This window comes from Equus przewalskii, chromosome 1 (assembly GCF_037783145.1).
Source record: "Equus przewalskii isolate Varuska chromosome 1, EquPr2, whole genome shotgun sequence".
Taxonomy (NCBI): domain Eukaryota; kingdom Metazoa; phylum Chordata; class Mammalia; order Perissodactyla; family Equidae; genus Equus; species Equus przewalskii.
In genome coordinates, this window is record NC_091831.1 from 125419489 (window position 1) to 125433074 (window position 13586).

The window sequence follows — 13586 nt, forward strand, 5'->3', positions numbered from 1 at the left end:
CAGACTTTTTCTAAGACAGCTATCTCAGAGCCCCTTAATTTTCTCTTCTTCAGATAAAAGTCAACTCCTTGACCACTTCTCACCTCAAATACCATTCCTCCCTGAGGCCTTTCCTGGTTCTTGCTGAGGAAAGAGCTAAAAGTCATCTCTCCTTCTTCTGTCCCCGAGACCTGTGTACCACACAGACAGACACTTGCCATAGATGGTGAGATCCCGTACTTACCTGTGGACAGAGCTTCTCCATCCCTCTGGACACAGGTCTGATGAGAGCTGGGCTGTCCCCAACACAAAGCACACGCTCAGAACATGACTGTTCCACAAATGAATGAAGGATTGGACAGGCACAATTCCCAGACCCCTTATTATTCTCTCCATGTTCCTCTGTGTGGTCTCTAAACTATCCGCACTTCTCTGTACACTCAGTATCCAGAACTAGACACACGAATCCAAAAGTGGCATACTGCAAGATGAAGTCAAACCGGGATATTATACCCTCCTAAGAAAGCCAGAGAATAGATTTCTAATGGAAACTAGATCTCTTCCACTCTATAAAAACAGAAGTGTGTTAATGTTTATCTGTTCATAACCACTTCTGCTGGGGACTTTAAATTTCTTTATAAAGAAAGCATTTTTATTAAAATATCACAAAGAAGTCTTGCCACTTCAGAGCTATTTTTCCCTGAAAGGAGATGGTGTTGAAATAGTTAGATTCAGCAAATTCTTACTTGAAATATTACCATAATGTATTGATTTTTACCAGACTCAATTGACTGAAAAGTTGTTTGTATAGCAATATTGGCCAAACCAATATACTAGAACAATTTTGTTACCCATAGTAATCAAGTGCATTTCTGAAGTATAATTATACTGTCATAAAAATAAAGCCAAGATACCCTTTTCCAAGCAATAAAACAATAGGGGCTATAAAATAGGAAGAAGAAAAGGCTAAATAAATGAGATTTTTTTAAATGAAATTTAGTGTCTTTCAAAAACACCACTGCCTCCTCTTCCTTCCCTTAAGCCAAGGTTAGCAGAAAATGATCAATACTTCAGTCTCAATAAACTATTTCAATAATAGTTAATTCGGGTGGAAACAGAGTCTGAAAATCTGTGCTCAGCAACCTGTGACATCCTGTCATGTTGGCTGGATGCCAATAATCCATCATTGCCATAATGGATATGAGCATGTGTGAAGTTATAGGAACGTGGAGGGAGGAAGCAAAGGTGGGAAAGGTGTAGAGAACCACGAGCTCAGGTTCATTCTTTAGATTCTAATCAATACAATACACATTATTGTATGAAACAAACCTACAGTGGTGAATGCTGAGAGATGCAGAGAGGGAAACATACATAATTAATTTTATTTGACAAATGCTTATTGATTTTCTGAAAATATTAATATCCTTGCTTGTCACATGATACTATAATGCAATCCGGCCATATACAAGTATTTAATTTTACATTAAGATGATGTCTTGTTTGCTTGTTTAAAATATGATCTTGGCTGCAAGGAAAAGGCTCTTCATTTGATTGGAAATTTAAAGTTAAAATAAATCAAACAATCACCCTAGCTCTTGGGTCAATATCAAACCCATTTAAAAACTACTCTTAATTTACAAGATGCACTTCATGGGAAAAACATGAAGTAGTGGGATCACTGAGGCAGTCAGGAGAGCTGGGGTCAGACCTAATGCTGTTTTCGTTTCGTACCTTTGGATTGGCTGGTGAAAGAGGATGAGAGAGTTTTCCGGGTACTGTGTGATTCCCAATATTTTCATCAAGGACTCTTTTTATTACGTTTTCCCCTCAGGGATCCCATGTTTTGAAATATTTTGTTTACTACACAGCACTTAGATAATTCATGTATTTTCTCATTTTATATAACTGACCACCAGAGCTTCTAATTTTCATGAAATAAATTATGTAACTATAACGAGTTGACATAACTCCAGCTCCAAAACACAAATGTAATGTTTTAGTTGGCCCATACAGTTGGCCATATCAGAAGGGCAGAATACAACTTAATAGTTCACGTGGTCTCAGTTCCATCTCCAAGGACTATGATCACGCTACTGCCCAACAAATATCCCATAAAACAGGTAAGACAACAGAAAGGAGAAGAGACCAACACCTCTTCTTATTGCCTCTAGCTGTGGCCAAATTAATTCTTAAATAATGCCATATACCAAATCTTCAAAACACCATGTAGGCAGCATATATGCTACCCATCATGCCGCTGAGAAAATCCTACCCCAAATCCAGATTAGACCCTTAACTGTACTGTAGGAAGCAGCCGGAAGTAGAAAATTCACTACTGTTTTCAAACACCTAGAGACTAGAATACATGGCCCAAAAGCTGACAACTTGAGTCTTAGCCTGAATAATCTGCATTAAGGAAAAAAATAATATAAAAGATGATCCTTAAGTGCTTGTTGGCTAACTAACTTAGCACAACTTATGTCCTAAGAGTTAAATATTACTCCATTTCTGGACCCAAAGCTTAAGTGACTCCACTAAACAATGAATCGAGGGAGCAAACAACCTGAGTGACTGGCCTTCATTACCACAGAATGTTTCCAAAGTAACTGGGCATGTTTAATTATGTTCATTTAATGTGACATACCATCCAAGAAGAGGACAGTACCTAGTAGGTTGGGTTAATGGATATTAAGTACTCAAAGTTTTAACATTTGAAAGAAAATTAATCATTCAAATATATGCCCTTAGTTTACAGATCTCTGTTTTTCTAGGTGAATGTTCTAAAGCAATTTATGCAGCCTCTAAACTACACAGGCTCTAAAACTGCCTACTTATGGTGAAGGTCCAATTAAAGGGCCCAACTAACCCTACTAAAACCTGCTTGAAAAAAACCTCCACTTGCCTCATTCTCTATGCTTAGAACTGTGCTGAGTACACTAGAAAATACAAGGAAACACAAAGGACTCTGCTTGACCTTGAGAAACAACACTGCCTGGGGGGAAAACAGTGAAAAGAAGAGACGCTGGGTGGAGTTCTGGCTTTGCCACTGAATGTGGCCACATGAATGTGAGCCCTAGCTTTTTCCAGTGGTAAAATGGGCTGAACAGTATACCAGCTGTCCTATAGCAATTTGAAAATAAATTATGATAAAAGAGAAAATACTTTGAAACTCAAAAAAAAGATCTTAATATGTAAGACACAATAATAAATCATATTCACGGGACAACTAGAGAACAGAAGGGAACCTAGAAGTATACTGTGTATCATAATATAATGCAGAATTTCTCAAAGTTAATTCACACAACTCTAATTCTGTGAGATGTTTATAAATGTTCCTCAAAAAAGAAGAATCCATGGCCAAGTAGCATAGGAAGCACAGGGCTTAATGATTTTTCTATTATTAGTACTACCATTTCCATTAGGCAACTTTCAGTAACAGTCAGTCACAGTGCTAAGGATTTTTCTATGGAACATGTCATTTAACCTCGCAACAACTTTATAGATATTATTATTATCCCTGTTTTACAAAAGGCGAAACTGAGGCAGAAGACATTATATAACTTTCCAAAGATCATACAGCTAGTGAGTGGCAGATGGAGGATTCAAACTCTGAGCCCCAAACTTAACCACAACGCATGCTGTTCTTTACTTTCTCAAAGTTTTTGAAATTAACTGTGAATCTCTCAGAAGGGAATAGAACATGTGTCTTTCCTGAATTTATTTTTTTAGAGCAACTTGTAGCACTTTGGGAAATGGAGCAATAATGAAAGTGCATTCATTCCCTTTTCCTAAATTGTTATTCTTCCTAGGCTTGGGCTATACTTTAGTCTAAGGTATTTCCTTTGTGATCCCTTTCACCCAAATTTGTAATCCAAGAAATACCAACTTAAAATTACCTGTCTAGGTCACTATCACAATACAGAGAATAGCTCAACGGGGGGTTACACACAGAGCCTACATTTGGTTTAACTGTCTGGGCCCAGAATTTCATATTGTATAACCAGGCAGAACATCTAAACTTAAAGGATGACAATGGGATCAACCATTAAATAATATATACTGCAGTTACACATGATATATCCCTTGAAATTCACAACATCCCATCAAGTAGAGCAGATAAGACTGCAATATTAAACTTTTGTTTTGCATTTATTAGCTTTATTATACTTTATAAGAAAAAAATTAAATAGGCCCATTAGGCAGTTTTGTTATCAATGAGTGGATTTTCCAATATTTTCTTCATCTAGTTTATGTAGCATAGCCTGTAATGTAATCATTTTGTTTGAAAAATCACAATTTTTATAGTCAACACCATTAAGGTAAACTTAGTGTAGGAGAAAGTCAATCATAACACATCAAACACTTAGTTTTATAGAGACTTCAGTAAAGTGGATTTTCATTTCTTGAGGATCATACCATTTCTTAGTGAGGAACTAAAAATCACAGATATAAGAACAACACAAACTGAAGCCCAGGCAGAAATGAAGGCAATGACAAGCGGTTAAGCAATTCGGTATCTTCATGTTCTGTGCCCTTAAGAATCACCTAGGCAATAAGATAAATGAAATTTCTTCTTTTTTAAAGAAATCTACTATATAAAATAGACTACTAAAATGATCATGATACTGCCACTCACCCTCCATAACAACCACTGGCAAAAACATAATCAGTCTTACAAAACACACATTCAGCATTGGCAATGGTGGCTAAACAAACTCTTGGGATAAGTTGCTAATGTCACCACAGCATTCTAGCAAATTAAAGAACTTGTGCTAAGGATGTGCAGGAGGATGTTCCCTTGGATATTCCAGTCGTAGAAGTCCAAGCCATGCTTCTTAGCTAAAAACATTAACTTGGCAAATGGGGAGTTTAATGGGTACAGAGTTTCAGATTTGCAAAATGAAAAGAGATCTGCAAATGGAGGGTGTCAATAGCTGCACCACGACGTGAACGTACTTTATGCCACTGAATTCCAGACTAAAAATTGGCTGAGGTGGTAAATTTTATGTTATGTATATTTTACCACAATTAAAAATAATAACTAGGGGCTGGCCCCGTGGCCGAGTGGTTAAGTTTGTGCACTCCGCTGCAGGCGGCCCAGTGTTTCGTTGGTTCGAATCCTGGGCACGGACATGGCACTGCTCATCAAACCACGCTGAGGCAGCATCCCACATACCACAACTAGAAGGACCCACAATGAAGAATATACAACTATATACCGGGGGGCTTTGGGGAGAAAAAGGAAAAAATAAAATCTTTAAAAAAAAATAAAATAATAACTAAAAAAGCAACACTAACATAATTTTATGCTGTAATTTTTCCTTACTGGATGGGCATGTTACTTCCACTTCTCTGTATTCTCCCTCCTTTTTTTTAAAATAAACATGTTTTAAGGTAAAAGATTAGAATTTTAACATCTAGGATATTATTTCTAATAAAAATTATCTGCTGGGGTTTGGTGGTCTTACGTTTTCTTTCTTCTAGAATAAACCAAGACAGTAAATTCACAATAGGCCTTCAATCAAAAAACACAAATATGCTTGAAAGTTAAAAATTTGGTGAAACGGCACAAATAAGAAGTAGGTTAGGAGTCTGAAGAAATATGTTTGCATCCCATTTGAAGCCAATAAAAGGAATCCAAAGAGCTGCTAGAAATCTTTCCTATTTTATTATATCTGGCTATCTGCATAAAAGCATTAAGAGAGGGCGCTGGCCCGATGTAATAGTGGTTAAGTTTGCACACTCCAATTTGGCAGCCCAGACCCCGTGGGGACCCACACACTGCCCATGAAGCTATGCTGTAGAGGTGTCCCACATACAAAATAGAGGAAGATTGACATGGATGTTGGCTCAGGGACAATCTTCCTCAACCAAAAAAAAGAAGATCGGCAACAGATGTTAGCTCAGGGCAAATCTGCCTCACCAAAAAAAAAAGCATTAAGAGGAAGAAAGGTTGAGGCTTTGAAAACTGCTCCCTCCAGGGAACTCAAGAGAAGCAAATCAGAGTATACATGCTCCTTTTTCTTTCCTTTCTAAGGGTACCTGAACCCAAGAACCTTAAGAACAGGGTAAAAATTCAAGTTAGGTAAGAGTAAGGAGGAGAAGACTAGGATGAAGAGATGTTATTTATGCACTCCTGGGGGCTGCATGGGAAGGAATGTTGGTAGGACCTAGGGAATGACAATAGCAGCCTCAAAGTCATTAGACACATTAGACCACAAACATTTTAAGGGTAAGACCCAAGGACTGTGCAAGAAATACGTTATTATTTAATTCTCTGAATTAGCGCAGTGGAAGCACTCAACTTTCAGACAAGCTATTCACAATAATCAGTCATCTGTAGAAAGAAATAATCCAAATATGTAAACACAAGTTCTTAAAGGACTACATTCAGGAGAAAGGACTCACACCCTGGTTCTGCCCTGGGTAGGGGACTGATCAGATGAGCCTGAAGGAGGTTCCAACCCTGAGAAATCTAATTCTATGCCAAGGCTGCATCTGTGTGTGGAGGATGCTCTGCGATTTTAGGATATGACCCTTCATGGTCATAGGGCAACAGGGCAATTTTTACCTGTATTCATGTGGTTAGTAAGAACTTAAAATCCTAAGAACATTAGTAACTAATTAGAAAATAAATTATTTTACAACTTTGAAAATACATATTAATATCAATGTTAAAATATCTAAGGTAAAAACACAATCATAATGTGATGCAGGGTTAGCGTATATATGGAAAACAGCTCTCTGAGGAAAAGCTTTATTATTCCCTCAGGGCTTTCTTACAGAGTATAGATTTTTTAATTCCTAGTGGAATATTTTTCATACACCACTGCAGACTATTAAGTACTAGATATTACATTATGTAGTTTAAACTTTGCATGACTCCATGAGAAAGACTTCCCTGTCGAGAGAACTATTTTTTACGGTTAGCATTTTTTAATGTGAAAATGAACACTCCTTTAGGGTAAGATCACTGCAACTGGAATTTGGGAGAATCTTATAACTTAACATATTCATCAATGTGTAGACATTCTCTCAGGGGAGTAGGGTGAAGAGAGAAGGAAATACAACAGGATGAAGGCTTTTTAATAACTTATAGTGTTGACACAGGGCAAAGCAATGGTATTTATCAGGTTTGTCTTTCAGTGGGCATAGCTGTAAACAGGCAGGGGACTAGCATAGGGTGCTGGCAAGTTAAAAAAATAATAATGGTGTTAAAGGGCGAAGGAAACAAATGCATTAAACTTCAGGCCAGTTAAAGGTACACTTGCTAATGGTGGACTATTAACTGCTCCCCCAGGAGAGATGCAGACTCAAAAATATTAAAAAGGCAATATAAATGCACTTTTCCAAGCAATTCCTGAGAAAATAGATGCCTTGCAGAATTTTGGAATCAAAAGTAGAAATAAAATCTAAGTGTTTGTGGTCATTTAAAAATCTCTGCCACAAAGAAGTTCGATACCCACATTTGGCAAAAGTGGATAGAAAGTTTAAACAAAATTGACTACTCACTTGTAGACTGTGCCTCCGTTGCCATGACCAAGAGTGTCTCGATACCGTATGTCTTGTTCATTCATCTCCACAAGAAAGAAAGAAAAACAAAAAGGGTGTCATGCTGTGGATGGAAATGTCAAGGAAAAGCAACTCTGGGCCATAAACAACAAGCAGTCTGGGTCATTTCAAGTTCAGCTGCAAGAACGAGAAGATCAATACAACATTTGCTGTCCAATTTATAAAAGACGATACCAAGGGACAAAGTGATGGAAAGTTTAATGACAATTTGTTTGCCTGGGTCATTTCATTAAAGTTTGATAAAAGGTGTCAAAATGGAATGATATAACATAGCTCAAAAGGGTCAGGTCAGAGATACCGATAAGAACACAGTCTCTAGTACTACACATAACCAAAGCCAAACAGCACTGCACATAACCAAAGCCAAATTTGGAGAGACAAGACACACGGACACACACCCAGTAATCTAACCATGATCTGTAAATAAATCAGCCCCCGAAAACTCCTCAGGTGACCCTACAATTAACATTAAACAAACTAACTGAATGATGTTAATGATCTTCCTAGAGTGGATATAGCTTTTCTTTGGAAATGATAAATTAGTATACATCAATAACTGGGTAGAAATTATATTATGCTGATGGAAAAGTGCCAAATCAATGTACCTTAAAATGCACATATAGTCAAATATTATAATACATAAAGGGAAAACATAAGCATGTGATTTTTATAAAGTCATTTTCATAATTTAATATATAAAACAGCATACACGTTTTCCCAGGTTCTATAAAACTGTTATACCACAAATACTAGTCTCATTTGTATTGTGAATAGTTGTGAATTATTTTAGCACCCACAAAATAATGTTTTAAGAGTTTTAAGAACTCCCTAAATAATTATTTATCAAATGACTTGAAGACTACTCAGATTATATTTGATGCATTCACTAATTTTCTACATACTGGTCCAGTTGCTTAAAAATTAACTGCCAACTTTATTCACTAAGTGGATTCAATAAAGGCGTTATTTTCCATACAGCTAAAGCTTAGGAAAAGCCATACTAAGCCCTGAAAAAAACAATCAATTTCCAGGGAATTGCACTGCCTTGCATGGGCAGAAAATGGATGGAGTTTTTAATTCAATATCACCTGGGAAAAAAATAGTCTGCTTTCAGACCATTATAATAAAGCTTTAAATATTTTGCTCTACTCCAAACTTCCACCGATTGAATAAAGCAAGCCTTCATCTATCAAGGGAAATATTTTTCTTCTATACATTTCTGAGGTTGAAGCTTCAGAGAGCTGTGATAATTAGGAGTATAGTACAGGTAACAGAAACAGCTTCCTTTCCAAGCCGTTTTGCCAATCCCTAAAAGAATATTGACAGATTAATGTGTAAAGGCCAATCCAGCACCCAATTTAATTATAGTACAACCTGATTGATGCAATTTACAATCAGCTAATTACTATATTTAGGGTCAGTAGAGAAATGACAGACAAGTCAAAAATTGGCAACTATTTTCCTATTTGAGCGAAATTCTGTTCTTTGCTACGTTTATATTACTAATATAGAAAAAAAACCATCAAACACATTTTCATTTGTATAAAAGGTGTGGCATGAAGAAAAGAAAAAAACCGCATTATTCTGGACAAATGATAAACTTTAAAACAGCATGAAGAAAAGTGGCACATAAAGTAACTTGAAATGCTAAACTAGCAGAGATGCTATTGGGTTTACTTTGATCTATGGGTATGAAGGAAATAGACACAAATAGTGCTATCTATTTGTGGGTACAAACAGGCTAATTCCTCTAAAACATTTCTCTAGCTAGTCTAAACATGACTCTAACAACCTAATTCATGCCATTAACTTGCCTAACAAGCTGCACCCTCATCATGGCTTGAAGCAAATTTCTAGGAGAGAGAAATTTCACTCACTTGAGTCCACAAATTCTGAATTAGTGGCCCTGGGAATTACAGGTAAGCAGGATGTAGGGAGGGGGCATACAGGACCCAGGCTCTGATGGGGCCACCATCTGCAGTCACATCCCCTCCACCTGCACTACTCGATCACGGCCTTCCAGGTAAAAAGATCAGTAGTTTCCTCTTAGAAAAATACACACATTAAGACACTGATATCATACATTGCAATAATACCCTGAGATAGACCTAGCACCTTGGAGGGGGCCTGATTTTGTGGTATTCTATTGGAGGAAGAAAAGGCAAAGGGGTAGGTACGGCATGTCTCTGAGCAGCTTTAACCTTTCTAATCCCAACATCGTAATCTTTTTACCTCTAATACCCACTGGGTTGAAAAGAGAAGTGGAGCAGCCACCCACCCAGCATTCCCAGCACTTCACCCTAACCAGGAGTGGCATGTATCCCAAACAGTCAGGGGACAGGCTGAGAGACCCAGGGGGGCTGGGAGATGTTGTATGGTGTGTGTAGTGTGTGTGTGTGTGTGTGTGTCTGTGTGCACTAAGCACTGCGTAAGTAAACTTGAGGATGGAAATTTGGAATCCCTCAGATAATGAGAAAGATTTTAAGTGTCTTATAAAGATAAAAATGGTTCTGAAGAACAAGTTCACTTAAAAAGAGAGTATCGATAAAAAAAAGTGGATAAAATGTTTCTGTGTTTTAAAGTTTTATAGACCTTTGCCTGGCCTATAAACTGACTGATAGATTTTTATATTAAAAAATATCAGATTCTTGTTCTTTTTTGCTTATTTGAATTTTCTAATTTTTATATGGTATACAAACATTATTCATGTAAAAAGAGTCTTAACAAGGAAAACTATTAGAGCCAACTTCATGAATTTGTAATCAATTTAGTTGTTTTATCAATATTTTGATAATTTCATTATCTCTGATCAAAATGGGTTACTTTAATTGATCTTAACTATGTAAAAATCATTAAAGAGATCAACAAATGGCTAATAACATTTTTGCCTTTTTAGTTTAGATAAGCATATTAGTTAAACTTTTCAAAAGGAAGGACAGGAACAGTGCTCATTATGACACAAGAGGGCAATTTATAAGCCCACACAGTACAAACATTTAAATGTTATAGTTGGGATCAGGTATCATAAAAATCACAGAATTTTACAGCATTTTAAGCATTTAGCCCAATTCACTTAGGTGATATAGGTAGTCCATAACAATAGTCAAGGCCAGAACGCAGTCTCTCAGTATACTGCGCTTGCTGCTGTGTCTTAGCAGTCGATCTCGTGTACGTGTGGAGAGACATCCTCCCGTCCAGAGGCCCTGGTCCACAGGCAGGAAAACAATCAACTGAAGGGACTCACAAGTTAAGAGCAATTTCATTAGCTACAATATTTGTTTTTAAGATGAGAAATGTTTTTAAAATCACATAGCTCTTTATATAGAAAAGAGGTGAAATAAAGTGTTTATTCAATAAGGATACCAAAATAATTTTTAAATATAACTCAGTTTCCTAAAAGCAAACAAAAGCCAGAATAATAGACGTGAGGCAAGAGGAAGAAAAAGCCCCAGAATTACAATTACGTGTCAATTGCCAAGACAGAAAATGACCTGGGAGAAATGACTGGCACTGGGCTCTGCTCCAGCTGAAAAAAAGGGGCTGTGAAAGAAATGTAGACATGACAACCCACGGGACGGAAAGGCGTCTGTGTGGGCAGAGGCGGGTGTCATGTGGTTCAGACTTACGTACACAGTCTCATTTAAGTTTTAGTCTTCATGTGGGATCTGAGATAAACCTTAAGAATCTAAGAGTTTTATATACTGGTGATAATATAGTTGTTAAAGCTAATTTTACAGTAGAATATCTATTTTTTCTTCTTCCTTTTATTCCCTAAACACAAAAAGTTCTTCCAAAGGCATGTGAAGTTCTCAAAATAACAACCAAATGTGCAGCAGAATCAGAATTAGTTATAGATCTGTTACTTCTTAGTACATTTATACTTGATTTATCAGGAATAGGAAACACTGTCACCCTCTCCTACAAAATCTAAAAAATAGAAAGAGGAAAAACAACATTAGAGACGCAAAGGCCAAATCGTACATCCTTGGAGCCAATGTGCACTTTTTAAATTCTTTAAATTGTCCCATTCGGCCATTTATAATTAGTTTCAAATCAAGGGTCAATGTTTAACAGATGATACCACACTAAAACTGAAGTGGAAAAAATACATACAGAAAACACATCAGTAGTACTGACTTGTAGCTCTCAATAAAACATGCCAAAAATACCTTATAATTTGTTCTAAGCTGAAAGAAAAAATCCTCCATCCTAAAGCAATAACAGAAAAATAGCGTCCCCATTCCAACCACTAAATGTTAAACTTTTTTAAAAGTGCTTGTTTTAATACAATATTATGAAATTAATGGGAAAAATGAAATGGAATTCAATTACAGATCAGCAAAGAAAGTATTCTTTGTTTATTGTCTGCCTGTGTTAAGAAGAATCAGTACCTATCGCTTATAAATCATTACAATGAAAATGCTCAAATAATCCTTATTTTATATGTAAAGGTCTGACAGAAAGTAGTCCTATCCCTAGACCTTTGCTTCACAAATTGAAGCAATAATGGTTTCAGAAAGCAGTCACACTCTATGAGCAGACAATTGGAGAGATTTAGTAAATCCCACTTTATAGAGCAGAGACTAATCGGAAAACACAAGCCAGTCAAATGTTTCTTATGAACTGTTGACACTATATCAATGCTGAATCAATTGGTGGCATTTACTCTGAGTGACAGAAAAGAAATAAATATTTATATCACATAACCTATATCAATGAACCCAGGCAGAAAGCTATTTCTAACCTGTCAATATTTGATTATCTTGAAGAATCATGTCCCTTTCTTTTAATGATTAATATGAATTCCTTATTAAATCTAAGTGGAGGCTAGTGGAAAGGCAAATCATTATTAATGCTTGAGAGCATAAACCACTAAAATAAAAAACTATGCTCAAGTGTTAAAGTATCGTTAAATGTGACTTACATCTTCCATATCAAGTGGTGTCAGTGTTCAGCCCAGAAATTTATTGACGCCCACAACTGTGCACATTACCTCACTGCAATGCAATCTCGCTCACTCTTTAGTTACCCTATAGCATCAAGGAATTGAGGAATTAGTAGAGGAAGGAGGCACTTTGAAGACTTCCAAAGGTGGGGGGTTTTTGTTTTGTTTGTTTTTGTGAATTTAAAGTAAATATAATAGAGGCTAATCCTTAAAAGAAATAAAATGCCAAACTGTTTAATGTGGGGTTACCACCTTCCCAAGGGAAAACAATAAACAGTCTTTAAGTGTCAAAAATCATTGCCATGACAATCTTCTAGCACAGAGAACCTCATAACTGAGACCACTGAGATATTTACAGTACTAGGTTTGTTATCAAAACATTAGGAACATTTCAGAATGTTTGTTTTTTGCAGTGGAAATAAACTGTTTCTCATCTTTGAAAGAAGAATCTATGACAGGCTATTTTCCATTGCCTAGGTTGAACAAATGTAGTTAAAGCTTCTGAATTTATGTCAATTTTGAAATATATTTTCCAGCTGAAGAACACAAGTGACTCATACATAAATTACAATTAGTAACTAGAATGCAAGCATGTTGAAGATACATAAATATCCTTGGCTCAATATTTCTGCTTTTAGTCAGGCTTTGTTTCATACTGGTTCTGAACACATCCAGGGCACTAGGGGGACATAAATGTGGACTTCAATCTAAACAAATCTTTGGCTGCTTAAAGTTAAAAGTATTAAGTAAATACTACCTAAAATTTTGAGACCATCAAAATTTTACATACAACACCAGATTCTCTTTAGCTGTACATAGAATATTTAAGGACTAGAATTCATATACTCTGGATGGACGATCAGATGTCAGAACCAGATCGCCTTGCTTTTTCTAACTGTATTCAAGGGACTGTGCGCTAAATAAGCAAGGCTTCCAGAAGCACTACTATACAGTCACCATTTTAAGGTGCACACATCTATTAGGCCACAAAGTTACAGGTGATATTAAAGGACAAGTGTGAGGACCCAGCTTTGTCTTCTTGACATGCTCCACTACAAGCACTTGATTCATGAAATGCCAATGAGGCTTG

At 36.5% G+C, this 13586-nt stretch overlaps 1 protein-coding gene across 14 annotated transcripts in view; it reads right to left on the bottom strand.

Moving 5' to 3' along the window:
* The window catches only part of MAP2K5 (mitogen-activated protein kinase kinase 5), a 245186-nt gene that overhangs the window by 177072 nt on the left and 54528 nt on the right, over positions 1-13586 (bottom strand). For all 14 annotated transcript variants that reach the window (XM_070622868.1, XM_070622885.1, XM_070622905.1 and 11 more), the window contains exon 8: positions 7492-7556. In XM_070622868.1, coding sequence (XP_070478969.1) covers positions 7492-7556 — 65 coding nt within the window. The remainder of the gene's footprint in view (positions 1-7491; positions 7557-13586) is intronic.